Source organism: Lissotriton vulgaris, chromosome 9 (assembly GCF_964263255.1).
Source record: "Lissotriton vulgaris chromosome 9, aLisVul1.2, whole genome shotgun sequence".
Classification (NCBI taxonomy): Eukaryota; Metazoa; Chordata; class Amphibia; order Caudata; family Salamandridae; genus Lissotriton; species Lissotriton vulgaris.
Window position 1 is genome coordinate 273,159,460 of NC_141697.1, and position 19,686 is coordinate 273,179,145.

The following is a 19,686-nucleotide window of genomic DNA, read 5'->3' on the forward strand; positions in this document are numbered from 1 at the left end:
AAGGAGGAGGAGGAGGCGGCGGAGGCGATGGCGTCCGAGGCCGTGGAGGCTACAGACGAGGAGCCACAGGCTGGGCTGGTACCGGAGACCTAGATGGTGAATAAGTCCTGAGTACTCCGAGTCTGAGGTATGGATCACTCTCCTCCTCTTGCGGGCAGGCCTCGAAGAGGGAGCTCTGGAGGCAGTGTCCCTTGATGGCGAACGCCGGTGCCGCCGTGACCTAGGACTGTCCGATGTGGAGATGCTGACTACAGAAGGTGACAGACTTCTAGACGACGAGCTACAATGGCTTCTCGATGTTGACTTCCTTTTAGAAGTCGACTTACTCCGTGACGTCTACTTTCTTCTCAACGTCGACTTTCTTCTCGACGATGACTTCCCTCTCAATGCCGACTTTCTCCTCAACGGCGTATATCTCCTCGTCGACGGCAACCTGCACGTCGACGGCGAGCAGCAGTGTCACCTCAACGGCGAGCGCCGATGCCTTCGGGACCCAGATCGACGACGATGATGTGTTGACGTCGTCTGTGATGTCCTCGACGTTGACCTCGTCCGAGGTCTCGACGTCCTTTCTCTCGACGCGGACCTTCAACGTCGTTTCGACCCAGAGCCCTGGGTCGACGGGGAGCATATCGTCGCCATACCTGGTTTCGCCGTCGAAGTCATAGCCATCGACGTCGACTGGGACCGGCGCCAATTCCAAGCCTTCTTCTGACTGGTGAGCCCCCCCAGAGGCCGACGCATGGGTTGTGGAAGATGAAAGGCTCTCTTTTTTCAATGGCCAGAGGTCCCACCTGCAGTCTCTTGCCTTCTCTGCACCAGGCCTTGAAGACGGATCTTCTCCCAGTCACGCAGGGTTTTCCTGGAGAATGACTTGCAGGTGCCACAGGAGTCAGGAACATGAGAAGATGGAAGACAGGGTATGCAAACCCAGTGAGAGTCTGACTTGGCCTTCTTCTTGCCACATTTAGGGCACTTGTCAAATAAAGCTGGCATTTTGACAATGAAGAAGTGGCTTACCTGCCCAAAAAAGATAGCAAAGAGAAGAAAAAGGCCCCAGACGTCGAATGAAACACAAACTATTAAAAAAGCTCAAATATTTGAAGAAATACCAATGAAGGTATAGCTCAATGCTCCAGGGTCTTTCTAGCAGGAGCCGGAAAAAAGAACTGAAAGTAACTAGCCCTTGACTGTGCATCATGGGATACCGAGATACAGAGGGTCTCTGGAGGGTCCCTTAAAGGCACGGTATCCATTTACAGACACATAATGGCAGCCTATGGGGCTTGTATGTCCAACCCTTCCTCTCTATCATGAAAAAGGATTTTTGTGAAGGGGAGTTTCTCTAGGTGTGAAACTTACTAAAATGTTTAAATTTCGGTGTGATCTGGTTCTCCTTTTTCATTTCAGGATGAAGTGCTGGCCAGTGTAGCCTTGTTAATGTCAGGCTGCATTATTTGTCTTTGATTTTCTATTAAGTGTCTATGCAGGACTGCAGAAGAGGAAAACTTAAGAGACTATTTCGATTGGTCCTGGGTCCACGCACATGGGCGGGACTATTCAAATGATTATGACTATACACAGAGATCTAGTACCAATCACCAGGTGGGGAGGAGGAATATCTGTCCATTCAGTTTCCCCATCTTAACATTCAAGAATCAGAGTGAGAATGGACACTTGTAACTGCGTTACCTAGGTTTCATCTTTTTTTTTAAAACCCTCATACACGCAATGGTAAGATCGTTAGCGGTATATCTTGATTCTCGGCTTATACACATGCATTATTGCATCATCATTGGGTTTCTTATTTGTGCTGTATGCAAGCCTCAAGCCTGAGGCAACCTCTGGTTGACGCAGTAGCGTCCAGAGATAGGCAATGACCCTCAAAAATATTTTAAAAACAAGCCTACTCCCTTTAGTAACTTTTAATAAAAAATTGGGTGAGGGATGTTGTTAAAACAAATATGTGGGTATACTGTTGGATCGTGTTACTAGATCCTGTTATACCACTTAGAAGACGGTCGACATGTTTCTGCCCCACCATGCCCAGACGGGTCTATGGGGCATTCATCAGGACATTAAACCAAATAGTACTTACACGATTTGTGTAGTAATTTAAGTTGTTTCTATGTAGCCACTGTGTTTCTTTCGGAGGAAATGATGTACCCTCTTGCAGCATTTCTGCATCTTGTGCAGGCTCACGTCCGCCCGCCATCCTAATCGACCCCATAGAGTTCAGGACCTAAGCAGATAATTAAGAGATGTTGGATCTGGATGATGGACCTTGCCCCGATTCATTATCAAAAGGTTGGGTTTTGGTTGTAACTGAATGGGTTCGGCACTCAGAGAACGTCCGTAAACCAGAACTGGCAGGGCCACCCGGGTGCTATAAGCAGGATCCAACAAGGTTCCTTCTTCATTTTCCTGATCACCCTTGGGATTAAAGGAATCGGAGTAAAAGCGTAGGCATATATCTTTGGCCATTCACAAAAACGCATTTCCCATGATCCCTGTTGGGGTTGCCAACTGGTGAAGTACTTGCAATTGCAGTTCTTATTGGTCGCAAATAGATCCAAATTTGGTTTGTCCCATAGATGAAAGAGGTGGTCAAGATTTGGTTGGTGCACTTCCCACTCGTAGTTGATGGAGCTTGTCCTGCTCATGAAATCTGCAAGAACATGGGATACACCTGGAACTTGTTCTGCTGTCTGCTTTATATTGTGTTGAATTGCCTATTTCCATATTTACTTAGCTTGCATAGACAGTGCAGTCAATCTTGTTCAGCCTCGTTTGTTTAGATAGTGCCTACTTTTAGTATTGTTGGTTCAAATAAGCACCAATGCCCCTGAAATCTTTGAAAGAAAAGACTTTAGAGCCCATTAAATAGCCTTGAGTTCCCAATAGGTCGATATGTAGAGACTGTTATTGGGTGTTCCATATGCCCTTGACTGTCATGCCATGTAGATGAGCTATACAACCCTTGAGCGAGGCGTCTGTTGTAATTACATATGACGGTAAGTCAATGAGGAAGGATCAGCCTCTGGATATATTTGGGACATGTGTCCACCACTGAAGAGCATGCCTCATCCGTGGTGCGATTTCAACAATATCCTCGAAGGAGCTGGAGATCTGTAACCACCGACTGTCCAGTTCTTCCTGCAATGGCCTCACGTGTAACCAGCAGTTGGGAATGAGGGGGATGCAGAAGGAAAGCAATCCCAGTAGCGGCTTGTATTTTCAAACTGAAATGGCCTTTCTTGTAAGGAAGAGAGCTGCACGATTTCATAACCTTTCCTGTGAGGCAAAGGCTTTTGCCTGCAGGGTGTCGATAGTTGTTCATTAAAACTGTATGGCAGTTGAGGGTATTAAATGAGACATTTGAAGGTTATTTGACAACCCTAGAGAATGGAATAGAGACAAGCACGTTTGTACATGGTTATTTGCCCTTGATGATGAGGTTGCTTTTATAAGGTAGTCGACTAGATATGGGAATGTTTGAATTCCTGCTAGTCTTAGATGAGCAGCAATTGGGGCTAAGACAGTAGTAGCGAAGGCTGAAAGGCAATACTCAGACCTGATAGTCAGCGCCAGCCACCCTGAAGCGCAAACCTTTCCTGTGTTTGAGATGGATGGGGATGTGAAAATAGGTGTCCTGAAGATCCAAGGTTATCATGTGATCACCTTGATTCAAGAGTTGTAGCACCTCCTGAAGAGATAACATACGAAAATATCCTTTCTTTAGGAACTTGTTGAGGTGGCCAAGATACAGGATAGGGCGCCATTCTCCTGATTTCTTCCTTATGGGGAAAAACTATGATTAAAAACCTGTTCCTGCTACCACTTTGATCACACCTTTACGCAACATGATGTTTATCAGAGACAGCAGCTCTGTTAGATGGGAAGGAGGAGGATCTCGAGGTGGTAAATTTGGAGGAATCTTTAGAAATTCCAATGTGTGCCTGTTGGAAATTATATCGAGGACCCATCTGTCTGTTGTTATCCTGAACCATTCGCGGAGGAAACAGGACATTTTTCCACCAACCTCTAGACTAGGAGTGTGAGTTGTGGCTGGCACTAAGGATGCGCCACTGCTTCTCAGAGGAGCCTCTACCTCTAAATGATTTCTTTCTTCTATGGTGTTTGTAGGAGGCGGAAGTTGGCTGCTTGAATTGTTGTTGATGTTGCTGTCCGGTGGAGTATCGGGATTGTAACTGATCAGGCTAAAATGGTCTGCACTGGGTATAACCTCCTTGAAAAAAAAGAAGGGTCCTGGTGTCGAGCTCCACAAAAGGGTTGTGTCTTAAATTGCAGGGTGACTATCAATCTTGCCGTGCCCATATCTTTTTTAATCACCTGTAAAGCTTCGTCAATGTGCTGACCAAAGAGGGATTCGCAATCATAAGGCCTATCGATGATTTCAGTTGGCACTTCCTGGTGAAAAGTACTTGCCCTCAGCCATCCTTGTCTTCTTAACCCTGCCGCCCCAGCTAATTGGCGGAAACCTGTAGACGACAAGTCTACTGCACAATCAATTATCTCCATGAGATCTTGAAGGATATTCCTTGATTTTGCTTTTGACTCTTCAGGCAAAAGATCAATAAATTATTAAATGTCTGACCACATTCGGTGGACATATTTACCTACAATTGCGAGTGAATTTGCTGCTCTAACTGTGGTCGCTGCCATAGTGGAGAATTTTTTACCAATAATGTCAAGTCGCCTCCCATCATTAACCAGCAGAGCAGACAGGCGAGAAGCCGGATTTCTGGCACGACGCTGCGCTGCCTGAGAAATCACCAAATACGGTTTTGCTGACCGATGAGGCCGGCAGGAGAATTTTTGGGTGCTTTGTATTTCGTTTCCAGCTTAGTTAAAACAGCTGGAATGGAGGCCGGTGGTCACATTACTTTCAGGTCTTCCTCCCTTATGAAATCTACTATGGGAATTAAGCGTGCTTTCCTTTTTTCTGTTCTTTAAGATCATAAAAAAACAATCAGACTGTTTAGTGACTATGGGAAATTGAAATCTCCTTGCTGCTCTTTCCATTAGAGTATGAAACTCCGCTATATCTTCTGGTGGTGAGTCTATTGGAGGTGGAGTTGACAGAGATGGTGTTTGGAACTGGTAGTCATCCCATTCATTGGGAAGGGACACTTCCTCAAGTTCTCCTTCTTCTTGTTCATCGTCTGTTGTTTGATGCTCCTCTACATGTGGCTGAGGAGTTGGTTGAGGTGAAGTTATTGGTACTGTTGATTTAGGCAACCTTGCAATCGGAGACAATCTAGGGATCAGAGTTTGAAAAACTGAGGCCGCTGGTTCTGATGGTGGGAATTTGCAGTAGTAATCTTCAACCGTCTGTTGTAAATTTGAAATAAGAGAAGCAGGCCTGTGGATGGCCAGTTCCTTCTGTTTATATTGCTGGTTAGGATCTTGATGGGCATAGTAATAATAATGTTCATCATTATTCTACTAGGATTTAATATGAAGGTCGAAAAGACTGTCTGCCACACCAAAAATCTGATTTTTCATCCTCCTCTTCATCATACTCAAAAGATTCTTCTGGAGGGCTAGGGGTACCTTACTAGGAGAAGTATGCACTGGCAAGATATTTTCCTGTGAATCTCTTAGATTGAGCTACTGCAGAGGTAAACATATTTTCTATTTTTGTTAAGCCCATCGACATAAGCGTAGATGGATGCGTAGTCAAAAGTATAATTTACGAAGCAACCGTTGACGGGGCACCCGACAAAGCTTCTGTCAACGTCCTGACCGTCGTTGCAATCCTGCTGTTGATGACATTGGGTCTGTCAATGGAGCCATCGCTGATAAAGCCACCATCGATGAAGCCTTAGACGATGAGGAAGTGTGTTTAAGGGATGTCAACAACTGTAGCGGCAATGGGGAAACCGTTATAGTAGTGCCACCGGAGACTTTCATCCACGAGGGCATCAACAACGATTTCACCAGTGGAGAATCCCTCTTTAGCTTCTGAGTTGATAAATCGTCTCTGGAAGTGATTTTGAAGCCGTTTTTACCTTAGTGGGGCAGCAGATGGCGTAGAGGGCATAGACTGTCTCTTATGAGAGGAAGGCTCCTTCTTAGAGGTGGAAGGTTGATCATCCACCTTAGATGAATGATGCTGCTTTTTAACCACTTAAGAGGCTTTTGGAGATACAAGCTCCACATCACTTGCTCTCGTTTTTGACGCAACAGTATTGAGAGAGGTATCACCGTTGTGGTCAGATAGAGAGTTATCCCTGGCTTTTAACTTCTGCAACCATAGAAGAAGTCTGCCCCCTCTACCTCTCAAAGTCTTCTGAGAGAAAGCTCTACAGATTTTACAAGCTCTCACCTGGTGATCAGGGTGAAGGCTGTAAATGCACTTCTTATGAGGGATCGTCCGAAAGTAGTCTCAGCTTCCGATAGAAATCACAGTGTCTAAAAAGAGATATTTTACTTGTAGACATGTTGACATGTAGAAATCACGCTGTTTTGAAGACAACCTTCCTGACAAGTAGGTCAGAATAAGAACACTGAGCAGAGCTCAGGGAGACTCCCTTCCAACGACGTGCAGTAGAAAACCTAAAGGGCAACCCTAGAACAAGAACCTGGGGCAATATATGCTCTATTCCAAACAGCAGTTCATGAGCCAAAATAACAAATAAAGTCAGATTTAAACAAAAGATAGTTAAACAGAAGAAAAGCCCAGTGCTGACTGAATTTCGCAATAACCATGTACCAAAATGATATCAAAAGGATAATATTTAATGTAAATTCAATAAGAAATTGAACAGAAAATAAACATAATAGTAATGACGCTCATACAGTTACACAAACAATGAAAAAAGTATGAACACGGACAGGTGTAAACTGAACAAACAATGGCAGAGAAAAACACAACAAAACAACATGTACAGAAATATATAATACAACAATTGAGTCCTCTCTTATTTAGGGCACATTTCACGCGTCGACGGCATTTCGACTCATGGGTACTTTAGGGTACATCTTCAGGACAAAGGCTTCAAGTATAAGAGAGTCCACTTTATTTTCTATAAAAATGAAATATGTACATGGATTTGCAATAGATAATTAAAAATTTATAATCAGCACTGAAAGCGTGACAAAAAAGTCAGAAACGCTGGTTGAAAAAAGGAAAAAATAGGAAAACGATAAGAGAAAAAAGGACCAAAACCCAAGTATTCCAATAGAAACAGTGAAATGAAAAAAGTGGAAACTGTGAATAGAAGGACAATATTTAGTAAATAGTAGAGGCTGGATAATCACCTCAATGGATCTCCACAATGAACACGAAGAAGGAACACCAAACCTTATGTATCGGGCACAGATACTGGAATTTAATGGGGACTCAAACTGTCAAAGATAAATTGCAAATATAAATTCCACATACCTGTCGGTATGCCAAAGATGGTCACAAGAAATTACTCAAATATAAATCAATGAGGGTATGTGCCAGCTAGTGCTATGGGATCCAAACTGATATCCAAGAAACAATATTACCGACTGTCTTATTAATGAAGAATCAAGGTTGGTACAAACAATTAAATTGCTGCAAAGAAATAAAAAAGAGCAATCAATAAGTAGATTCTCTCACATGGCCTCATAAATTTGACCAAGAAGGAAGTCCACTCCCAATTAATTTCAAAACAATATGAAAGAATGGGCAAGATAGACTCCCATGTTAAAATAGCACATTTAATTACATCTGGAACGGGAATAAGAGGGGATAAGATGCTACGTCTATTAGTTGAACTTAGTAGCAGATTCTATCTGAACTGGAATTGAGAGACAAAAAACTATGTTTACACAAAACATGTAAGAAACTGCATATTTGAGATGACTCTATTCAGCTAAACCAGACCATTCAATGCGACAATACTCCTAGGTCTGAAGATCTTAGTCAAAAATGTGTTACCAAAAATAGTGGGACGGACGCTACGTTTTAAAAAGTCAAAAAGTAACCAACCCAATGCTAAGATAAGCAAAAGACCGAAAATGCAAATACCCATGATTTGAGGACCCTCCAATTAAATGGTAATCTTCATAAAAGAGTGCCAACATACATCCCACCCGTAAACATTTAGTGCCTCCTTTTTTCAAACACCGTTTCTGACCTATATTATCTAGTGCAAATCCATGTACATATTTCATTTATCGAAAATAAAGTGGACGCTCTTATACTTGAAGCCTTTGTCCTGACGATGACCCCTAAAGTACCCGTGGGTCGAAACGCCGCCGAAGCTTGAAACGTAGCCTAAATAAGAGAGGACACAATGGTTGTATTTTTTCTACGCTATTGTTTGTTCAGCTTACACCTGTAAGTGTTCACACTTTTATCATTGTTTGTGTTACTGTATGAGCGTCATTATTATTATGTTTATTTTTTGTTCAATTTCAGAATGAATTTACATTAAATATCTCTTGATATGGACTTTATTGAGGCAATGGGTTTAGTGGATAGCTGGAGATTGCTCCACCCTGACCACAAACAATACACATTGCACTCTGGCGCCCACGGCAGCCTCTCCCACCTGGATTATTGCTTGGTTCCAGCAGCTCAGGCGTCTTGTGTTGCTGAGGTAGTTCATCTTGCCAGGGGGATTTCTGATCACTCCCGCTCTGGTTCCGGTTTTCTGTCACTTCAGGAACGGCAGGTAGGGTGGCCCCTATTAACCCCTGGTATTTCCGTAAGCCCAAACTCCGTAAGGACCTCCTTAAGGCATTAGATTATTATTTTAAGGATAATGAAGGATCGATGTCCTTCTCTGTATCTCTTTGGGAAGCTTTTAAGATGGTCTTTAGGGGTCAGGCTCTGTCACTGATAGCTGGAACAAAAAAGGAAAAGAATAGAGAGGTTGTTGATGCAGAGATTGAGATTACTCGTCTGAAAGGGGAACTGGAGCGGGAAGTAAAACAGGCTAAACTACATGTTTTGAGCCTTAAGCAACAGGATTATAAATCTTTGGTTACCGATAGGGCTAAGGCTCTTGGCAGGGAGCAGCAGGGTAGACTATATGACCTTGGGGATAAGGCAGGGAAACTTATTGCTTGGTTGGACAAAAAGGACAGAGCTGAGCGTGTAGTCCCAGAGCTCATTACAGAGGAGAGACCGTTGCTTTACGGAACCCCAGAGTATTGTCAATAGCTTTGCGGCACATTTTCGAACCGTTTATACCTCGGTCTCGGATGAACCAGAGGAGGACTCCAATTTGCTGCTTCGTGATATACAGCTCCCTCGTCTGTCCAGTGAGGACAGTGATTTTCTGGATAGTGCCTTAACAGCCGATGAAATAGCCCAAGCTATCCGCTCTTTGAACTCGGGTAAGGCACTGGGACCCAACGGGCTCCCAATAGAGCTCTATAAGCTCAGGCCTGATAAGCTGTCTCCTTACCCTAAAAGTATGTTTTTTGAAGCCGGGGAGAAGGGGATCCTGCCTCGTGACCAGAGAGTTGCGTCTGTGGTGGTGATTCACAAGGAGGGTAAGCCCAGGACTAATTGTGCCTCTTATAGGCCTATTTCTTTATTGAATGCTGAGCCCAAAATACTGGCCAAGCTTTTATCTAATAGGCTGGTGAAAGTGGTTAGCAGGCTGATCCACCAAGATCAATCGGGCTTTATTCCTCACAGAAATAAGGCCCTCAATTTACGCAGGTTGCATGGTGCAGGAGCCAGCCAATATTGCTTCACTTGATGCAACCATGGCGTTTGATACCGTAGAATGGTCCTATTTGTGGGCGGTCCTGACTAAATTTGGATTTGCCCCAGACTTTATTGGCTGGGTGCGCTTACTATATACTGAGCCACTCGCCCAAATAGTCATTAATAATCGGTTTTCGGCGTCCTTTTGTCTCGGTCGGGGCACTCGACAGGGCTGTCCTCTCTCTCCCCTCCTTTTCTCACTGGCCCTGGAACCCCTAGCGGCTTGGATACGCTGTGAACCATCTAACCGGGGCATTCGGTGGTCCTCTGAGTGGGAGGACCGGATCTCCTTGTACGCAGACGATATACTGCTTTACTTGACCTCTCCTCGTAAGTCCCTCATTGTCGTGTGCGATGTCCTTGTCTCTTTTGGTAAAAACTCCGGGCTCTCCATTAATTGGGGGGAATCATTGTTGTTTGTTCTCAAAGGGGAGCCCCCGGTCCCTCCCCGAAACTGTCCCATTCAAATTAATACGGGAGGTTAAAATATCTGGGGATTTTCATTTCTCTTGATCCGGCGGTCCGATATGCCAAGAATCTCCTTCCCCCTTTGCAGAGGCTTAGGAGTGACATTGCGAACTAGAAGAAACTTCCGCTCTCTTTATTGGGGCGAGCAGCTCTTTTTAAAATGATGTCTCTGCCTCGCTTCCTTTACACCCTTCAAAATAACTTAGATGTAGTGCCGGCTAGCTATTTCCGTGAGTTGGAGGGTTTACAGCATACCCTTTTATGGGAGGGCAGACCCCGTATTGCTTTAGCCAAGTTGACACTCCCATGGTATGACGGAGGTATTGCCCTCCCAGATATCAAACGATACTATTGGGCTTCCCAACTGGCCGCAATCAATCATGGTCCTGTTGCCGATCCCGGCTATGCTATGGATAAATGGCTCCTCCTGGGGGCAGTTACAATAGGGCGCTATATGCTAAAACAACGAAGTTGGACTTGACAGGACCAACTAAACATGCTGTACGGATCTGGCACAATGCCACGAGTTCTTTGGGATGGAGGGAAAGACTGACACTAGCTACCCCACTTTTTGATTCGAAACAGCTGGGTAAGCTTTGGAATACGAGAGGATTTGATAAGTGGGATCTGATCGGTATATCAACCATTAAAGACATCTGGAGCAAGGGGAGGATTAAATCGTTTGAGGAAATGCAGGTAGAATTTGAGCTGACAAGGTCTGAGTATTTTCGATACGCACAAATTTGACACGCATTAAAGGCGGCTTTGCCTGTGGATGCTGACCTGCCTGAGGCCTCGCCCCTCGAGGATGGAATTTTAGATGGTCAACTCCCAGAAAAAACGATCTCCCTGATCTATAAGAAACTAATAAATCACAGGGCGGAACTGCTCAGGGAGCTGAGGGATAAGTGGACACGAGACGGAATAGAACTGGATGACGAGGACTGGCAATCGGCCATGTCCTCCCCAAAAGTGGTCGCCATTCCTGCACGATTGCGACTCGTCCAGTTAAAAATACTACACATGATCTATATCACGGGACCCCGTCATGTACGAATGGGGTTGCTGGATGCTGGTTTGTGTAGACAGAAGTGTGGGCTTGTGGGTACGTTCCTCCATATCATCTGGAAGTGTCGATATATCACTAAGTACTGGGGTAAGATTCACAACACTATGCACGAGGTCCTGGGGTCACCTTGATACAGGAGGCGAGAAGATGCCTCCTTAATATTTGGGAACCTACCAACCTTAACTCTGCACAGACACAGTGGGCCACACTGGGTTTCATGATAGCAAAGAGGAATATCGCCCAGCAGTGGGGATCTGAACGGCCTCCTACTCTAAAGGGATGGAAAATTGACTTCGATTGGTGTATGTTCCGTGAGAAGACTGTTTTTATGGCAAGAGGCCGCACTCTAAAGTGGGCTTCAATATGGGGACCCTGGAACACATATAGAGGAGAGATCTGTGTGCCACCTAGGAATGCTGTTTTTCAAGTACCCCCATCCCCGTAAGGTTCCTGATATGTATGTATAATGGTTTCCTATACTCCCAAAGATGTTACTGTGGCAGAGATGTGACTCTGCTGTACTGTATCTTTTCTTGATGCCTCGTTTAGGAAAAAGAATTAAAAAAAAATATCTCTTGATATCATTTTTTTTCTTCCGTTTAACTATCTTCTGTTTATATTTTACTTTATTTGTTATTTTGGCTAATGAACCTCTGTTTGGAATAGAGTAGAAAACCTGAAAGCCTGGAGCCTCTGTGGTGAGGGTTCTAAAGGATGCTGTTGCCTGACTTTCTTAACTTTGGGCCATTCTTAATGACTAGGACGAGCTATTGAAGTAAATGTTTTTTCTCCATTGACTTCAATGTTAAAGTTATTACTTGCTGCTTTATATGTAACGTGGGACAACCACTTCAGCAATGGGGAACAGGTCAAGTATGTAAATCTATGAAAGATCCAGTGCTGGGGAACTCCTGCCATCTAATTCTTGTGGCCATCTATATTATACCCCATTTGTTCCAATTTGGCATCTATTCTGCAAACTGCACAGACCTCATACTGGTTCACACTACCCACCTTGAACATGGCACACCCTTTAATTGGACTCATTTTCCTGGCAGAGTCATCTGAAAAGGACAAGAATTTAAGCACTACGGACAGTTTAATGTATTTGTATATGCTGATGCAGTAGACCTTCTCCAGAAGTCCAAAGGGGTAAGAAACAGGAATCTTGTAGTTACCCTTACCCCTCCTAAGCCTGGAATCAAGACAAGGAATTGGAAAACCTTGCTGCTCTGACCCACAGTGGAGGATATGAAGATATATGACATGATGCCGAACAGAGATGACCATTTACTAGAAGAAAAAACCAAAGTCCAGCAGACTAAGCCTCACTAGAGGATACATTGAGGAAGTGAGATGCCAAGAAAATAGAAATCCTTTTCAACCCATATGGCTACTATATTTTGAAGATTTGTGCTTTGCAAGAGGATGGAGGACCCACAGAAGACATTCTAGGACTGTGAGTGTGGTAAGACTGCATTGCCTTGCCTGCTTTTTGAGCATCCTTGAATGTGTTGAAGCTCATCACACTCTTTTTGAAACCCCCACATGGCGATTTTGTCTCTTTAACCCTAGGACTTAAGAAAGCCCCAGCAGGCTGAGGTTAGTCACTTTCAACCTGGAACTCTTTCAGCCATCGCTCTAGTGCGTACAGTTCCCGAGCCATCCCACATCCAGCTTGCACCATCCTAACCTTTAAAGCGGAGTACCCATTTCAATAAGTGCTTTCCCACCTTGGGTCTAGTCTCCCTGCCTGAGAAGTTAACCATCCACCAAAGGAAGTGCCTCCACACTTGATTTAATTTTCCCTTCACATTCCACCAATTCTGATCATCATCTTTACTTACCCTTATCATAACAATGTGTGATTCAATAAGGATCTCCAGGAAAGTAGGTTTCAAAACAGCAAGGCTGATGTTGGGCACTACAGAGGGAGAAGCAGATGACAGCACTTAAAAAGTACACTACAAGTTGAAATTCTGAAACGAGCTTAAAGTCTCATCATGGCTGATCAAATAAGTTACCCATTTGATAAGAGACCCAAGTCAACCAAATCCCTGTTCAAACGGATTTCTTTTTTTTGATTCTCTAATCACTATTCTTGTTTCTTCCACAGATCGCAATCGAGTACCTGTACATTTTCAAAACTTTTTTCAATTGACATTCACACTGTGCTCTAAAGGACACCCCCCTCCCTCGGTGCCTTGAGACCCTCACGGGTGTGTAATGAGCTTATAATTCTCCTGATTGATTGAAGTTGGTCTTCTGCTTGAAAGAATCATCAGTACTGTGGGTGCAATTAATATTCACAGTTTTTATCCCTTCAAGAATGTTTCTTACCTCTTACAACAGCTAATTGCTTTAGCATATTAATCTTTCATAGATTCACATGCTTTCCTATCAATACGTTGAGGATTCAGATTCCTAATCAGTGGACCTGGGATTTTCATAGGATGTGATTCAATGTAAGATACAATGCAGGATAAAGTTAGTGCTTAAAACAGAACTTCTAGCATGTCCTCCCAAATAATCATAAGCAGCTGAATAACCAGTTGACAAATTCTAACCTCTTCCAAGGGTTCAAACATAGACCGGCAGCACTCTCAATGCAGCTGCTCTAAAAGGCAGGAGCATGGCACTGAAGCTTCGCAGCTTGCCTTGCTGTGATATAGGTGATGCACTGGGGTGCAAAACACAAGGAAGCTTACTAGGACTTATTTAAACCTTTAATTTAGTCCAGTACTGTATTAAATATTATACTGGAGACCATGAAGTGTTTGCTAGATCCTCTGAAATATCAGCACATGCTGCGGGACTTACATTTTGGATTCACATGATCCTCTACGTTCCACAGAGTGTTGGGAGTCTCCTTTGGGTATGGACTGCATGTCACTTCACCCTGTTCCCAGCCCCTGTGAAGAAGCAATTTTCAAGCATCAATATGTCAAACAAGAAACCAATGTGGAGATTTCCAAATGTAACTGTTTATAGTTTGCAATATCGATAGAGAACTTCATTACATTTCATAACGCAGATTTAAATTTCCTTTGTTAGCATTAACAATGATAGTTTTCAACTCTGTTTAACAGAGGAAAGTACCGCCTGTTGAGGAAACCTGCGCTCTATGGATACACATACTCATGGACCAACACACGCACTCTCATGGACCATCAAACAGATGCACACATTGACTCGTTGTCTGCAGTATTCCCATTTGGCCTTTCATTTCAAATATCTCTCTGAAAATGACTTTTTCCGCATCCTTTCATTTTTTTCGTTTGCTTCCTATCAAAGTTCTGCCACATATAAAGATCAGAACTGACAAGTCGGAGTTTGAAAAATATCAATGGAAAATGTTAAACCCTTCCTGAGCCCAAATCCTTAACTTTGAGAGTGATGTTGAGAGGAGGAAGTGCCAAGGAATAACAACAACAATCCACAGTTGGGTGACCACCTCACTCCAGGCCATTACAAACACTGTCTCCAGTTCTGAACTTAAGACCTAGAAATGACTGATTTCAGGTGTGTTATGCTAATTAGTTTAATGGGAAATAAAAAAAACTCTAGAACACCCAGTACACAGAGGCTATGAAATAAAAGGCTACCACTTGAAACTGTGTCAATAAGGACCCGGAGTGAGGTGGCCACCCTTATGCATAGATCCATCCATAGTGAAACACAGTGATGATGCCACATTCTTAAGTGGACTGCCCACAAAAAGTACACACATTGTATACACCAGCAGCCAATGTAGACAAATGCTTAACGTTCAGAGCAAACATGGCTGGCACCATAAAAACACTCAGAAATTATTCTATCAGCCAACCTTTGAAGTTTTTAGAGGCTAAATGCTTCATATCGGTTTCTCAACTCCAATCTCTTGCACCAAACAGAAAGGACCCTAAGACGCAAAAACAAAAAAACAGAAACGCACAGAAACCTCACTCAACTCTAACCAGATAAAAGGCCTCAAGACATCCTACAGCACATTGTAACATAACAGCAAGCAGTCAAGATCCCACCATTTATAAGCACTCTGCCATGCATCAGAGATTCCTGGTGCCATGGACACTCAGTCCTTGACAGCAAATTCACACACAGTGCGGAGTAAACCCATTAATAAATAGGCATAGAGGAGCTAGGGAGTCTAGCAAGGTCTGAAGTAAACACAACTATACACTACATAAAAAAACAAAAGATTACGGGCAAACACCAAGGCAATAAGGAAATAAAATACAACATTATGGTTACATTAATATGAAAAGAAACCACCACACAAAGCAGCAACATACTTAAGACCCTTTCCCAAAACCAAACTACATACATTCAGGGCTAAAACCTTCCCTATCACAAACTCAATGGATTTAATGTCATAATTCAAACATTTTTAACCCCTTGAGTGCTACAGTCGAGATGGTCCTCAGCACCATTGGGACTAGTTACGTTGAGGACGAGACCATCTCGTCCATAGCATTAAAGTGGCTTACTTATCGTTATTGGGATTTACAACTTTTCGAGGCACGAATATGTAATTATACAGAACACATCTACTGGTGCATGATTCCATTAAGAATGAAGGTTCATACTCTGCTAAGTAAATAAGGTAGCCAGTGCCAAGTGTAAATTCTTCCACTTCCTCAACCTTTAATTTAGTGCAGTGTTAGGAAAACACCAATTGGATTAACATATGGCAACACAAAAAGTTCTTTAAAAAGCTGCAAGAGCAGAGCAAGGCAGCATTGGCTATCCTCAACTGGAGGAATCACATTGCACTTGCAAAATAAAACATTGGTTTAATTATGAATCTAGGAATAAATATGAAATTGGTTATGCCATGTAAAAACACAGATCAAAGTACATAAATGCATATGCTACATTCAATGGTCGGTTCCCAAATACACAACACTAAAAAATCTCAATCAACATACAGACCATCACCAAGATCAATCAATCAAATAAAGATATAAAGATAATTCAACAATAAAGTTGAGAGCAAGACCCATAGATGTAGACAGGCACAAACTCTCAATTATCCTCAATCCATTCACAAGAGCGTACCCTTAACAGATACAATTCAGAGATTTCTCAAAACAACTAAATAAGGTCTGACACTGCAAGTACATCGACCAAGTAGTGTTGATAGCCAAAGTCTTATGGAACAACAGGAGAGTGAGGGTATAATTAAGAACACTCTTTTACCCCTTCCGAAATGTACAATAATCAACAGAAGAGTGTCAAAGTGAACTAAAATGAAAATAACAGGATTATGGACCAATAAGTGTCCATAGACAGAAAGAAAATTACCACCGTCTAGAGAAACAAGAATGAAGTAAAGGAATTAGGTGCATGTGCTCAGTGATGAAAAAGAACCCTCAGGCACCGCCTGTGAAGGTCGGTAGCCAATTGTCTTCATTGGGTTCCCAAAGGTTGAAAAAGATGTGAGGTAGTGATAAAGAAGTGCTTTAAAAAGAGCATTGGCTACTCATCACAAAATAACTTTATTAAGAGGGTAGCTCTAACTCTGGTAAAAACAGTGCAAATTAAAGGACTGGTGAATGGTTGAGTTAGTTTGAACCAAAAAGTCCTTACTGAAGTGAGAAGAAATCAAAGATGGTCAACATGTTTCTGCTTAAGAGCTAAAATTCAGCTCAGCATTCGTCAGGACCACAGGACTCTATCAAACCCCTAGATGGACATACGCTAAGATGTCCAAAACTAAGGTGTAGAGAAAGAAGAAATAAAAATAAAAAACTAATACAACCTGATTAGTGTGGACTTTCTATATTGGGTAATTGTCCCCGCAGTCTCACCCCAAGGGGGAGACAAAAAGTCTGAAAAGTAATAAGAAAAACAAGTATGTTTAAAAATGTGACTATTATAACATTTTTCTGAAGCCATGTACTTACATCAAACATGCACTTATATCAACGCATGCACCATTGTTATGACTGGGAATAGTTGTTCCTAAGGTATACAGTCACCGTAACTTGGAACAATAAGCCCATAAGAGACATATAGACATATGAATGTTCAAACAGGGCTCCTCAACTTAGGAGTCTAATTTAAATAACACGCAGGTATTTTAATCTGCGGTCACGGGGTGAATATATAATTTAAAAAGTGCTCGTCATAGTTGTAAATCCAACCAGAAGGTTAGCAGTTGAATAAATCACCAAAACGTTTTTTGAATGGGGCATGAGAAACTGGCCAGTCGTGTAGCATACTGACAGAAGCAGAGAAAACTCACACTAGTAAGCCCTCAGTGGGACCTCATGGGTTGGCGGTGGGGGGAAACCTTCACGCTCGGTCCATCTGCAGAAATAATAACGTGGTGCAGCAAGGGTTTTAGAAGGCACCCGTATTACTGTAAAGCAAGGTTAAAACACATAATGGCAGTGAAATAATATCGCTACGTGCACCTACTTTCTCCGATGCGACTCCCCGCCGTTTAGACCTAATTAGACCGCGACCGCCGCCCGTAACAACAAGCGGCAATGGAGACGTCGGTTAGTTTTGTAAGTGAAAAACGCGGAAGCGCCAGAGGGGTGCGACTCGCGTTGGTCATAGGTCACGTGTTCTTACTCGGTCTAGAGTAATTTAAAGGGGCCACGTACCATGTAGCAAGTGTTAGTGCATGACAGATAAACAAAGGACCTATTACGTTAGGGAAGGGTCAGAAGTGTATTAGCAGTAGAGGGGCACAGAAAAAGGTGGCTAATGACTAACGCCCTATTTAAATAATTCACCTGTATAGCGCAATATCAGCCTAACCCCGTCAGAATTCGTAATTGTGTGGTGCTGCGCCACAACACTACTTAACCTATTGCTATGCACCAAGTGAGAGCTGTCTCAAGAGGAGGAGGGGGTACTGTTGGAAAAAGGGACATTATGAGTCACCCTACAGACATTTATATTGCACTAGTATTCAAAAAAATGTTAACCAGGAGACACCAATTATTGTAATTATCGCCGCATTACCGTACCCCACGGTATTTCATCGTTAAGGCTCACTTCAGTAAGGACTTTTTGGTTCAAACTAACTCAACCATTCACCAGTCCTTTAATTTGCACTGTTTTTACCAGAGTTAGAGCTACCCTCTTAATAAAGTTATTTTGTGATGAGTAGCCAATGCTCTTTTTAAAGCACTTCTTTATCACTACCTCACATCTTTTTCAACCTTTGGGAACCCAATGAAGACAATTGGCTACCGACCTTCACAGGCGGTGCCTGAGGGTTCTTTTTCATCACTGAGCACATGCACCTAATTCCTTTACTTCATTCTTGTTTCTCTAGACGGTGGTAATTTTCTTTCTGTCGATAGCCAAAGTCTAACTGCATGAGGTCGACAATGTACTGCCTTGAACCAGCACCCTCTCCACAAATGTCATAGATTTAAAGCACAATCTTTACATCTGCCAAATTCTGTACTACCTATATTAAAGATATACCTTGTTCATACTAGCACTACTTGAGAGTATATATAACCTAGAAGTTAGACTGTTTATGCAAACTGTACATTAAACTCTATAAAGTGGCTGCACAGTGACACTAAGATGATAACATTGTTTCAAATAAATATAAACACATGCCCATTTCACAAGTCATACACATTAGCATTACCTTCCTGTGAAAGTGTAGATGTGAAGAGAAAACTACTGGGGCCATATAGTCTAGTTTCTTCTCAAGATAACTCAAGGCATACATTTGAAAAGCAGATACCAGTTATGCCTACAAAAAGTGAATGAAAAGTAGCAAAAAGAGATATGCTCTAGAGATCACTTCACCATTTTGGCAGTGGCTTCCCAGAGGAGCCCAGCAAACAACCAGTAGCCAGGTGGGTGAGGCGGATTTTGCTGCGTAGGACTTTGATGCGACTTCCCTCCTTTGAGCCAACCACGTCAATCCTCCAGAAATCATTTGAGTCACCTGTTCCATTCTGTGATTTAAAAACAAATGCTAGAGGTTATAACCTAAAAGTTGCAGGAGATGGAGTGATACCGGCAACAGCTGGCCAAGTTCAGAAGCAGTGAGCTGCTGCATCCAGAAGAACTGGAAAATTATAACAAGTAACCAGTTTCAGTGGAAAAAGCGCATTTTTTCCTACAAAAGAGCTACAAGTCTAAAAGACGCACTATTCCATACCCGCCCAGTCCAACAACAGACCAGAAAGGAGACTACTGTACTGAATGCTTGGGGGCTCCCACCCATGCGGGGACTGTAGTGTCTGTCATTTGACTTCCCACACCAAGTTCTTAAACATTGAACCCGGAAAACAGTGGGAACAACGCAGTCACACAAACTGTAATACAAGCAATGTTGTGTATTTAATAACATGCACTTGTACCCTCAAATACGTTGGAATGACGACGAGACGTGTCAAATTGAGAATCAGTGAACACCGGAGTAATATCCGATGTAAGAGGAATG

At 42.9% G+C, this 19,686-nt stretch overlaps 1 protein-coding gene across 1 annotated transcript in view; it reads right to left on the reverse strand.

The window, feature by feature from the left end:
* The window catches only part of POMT2 (protein O-mannosyltransferase 2), a 475,144-nt gene that overhangs the window by 113,816 nt on the left and 341,642 nt on the right, over positions 1 to 19,686 (reverse strand). Inside the window, exons 13-15 of the mRNA XM_086937548.1 lie at positions 19,044 to 19,195; positions 14,079 to 14,170; positions 13,106 to 13,182 (exon numbers count right to left, since the gene is read on the reverse strand). Coding sequence (XP_086793674.1) covers positions 13,106 to 13,182; positions 14,079 to 14,170; positions 19,044 to 19,195 — 321 coding nt within the window. The remainder of the gene's footprint in view (positions 1 to 13,105; positions 13,183 to 14,078; positions 14,171 to 19,043; positions 19,196 to 19,686) is intronic.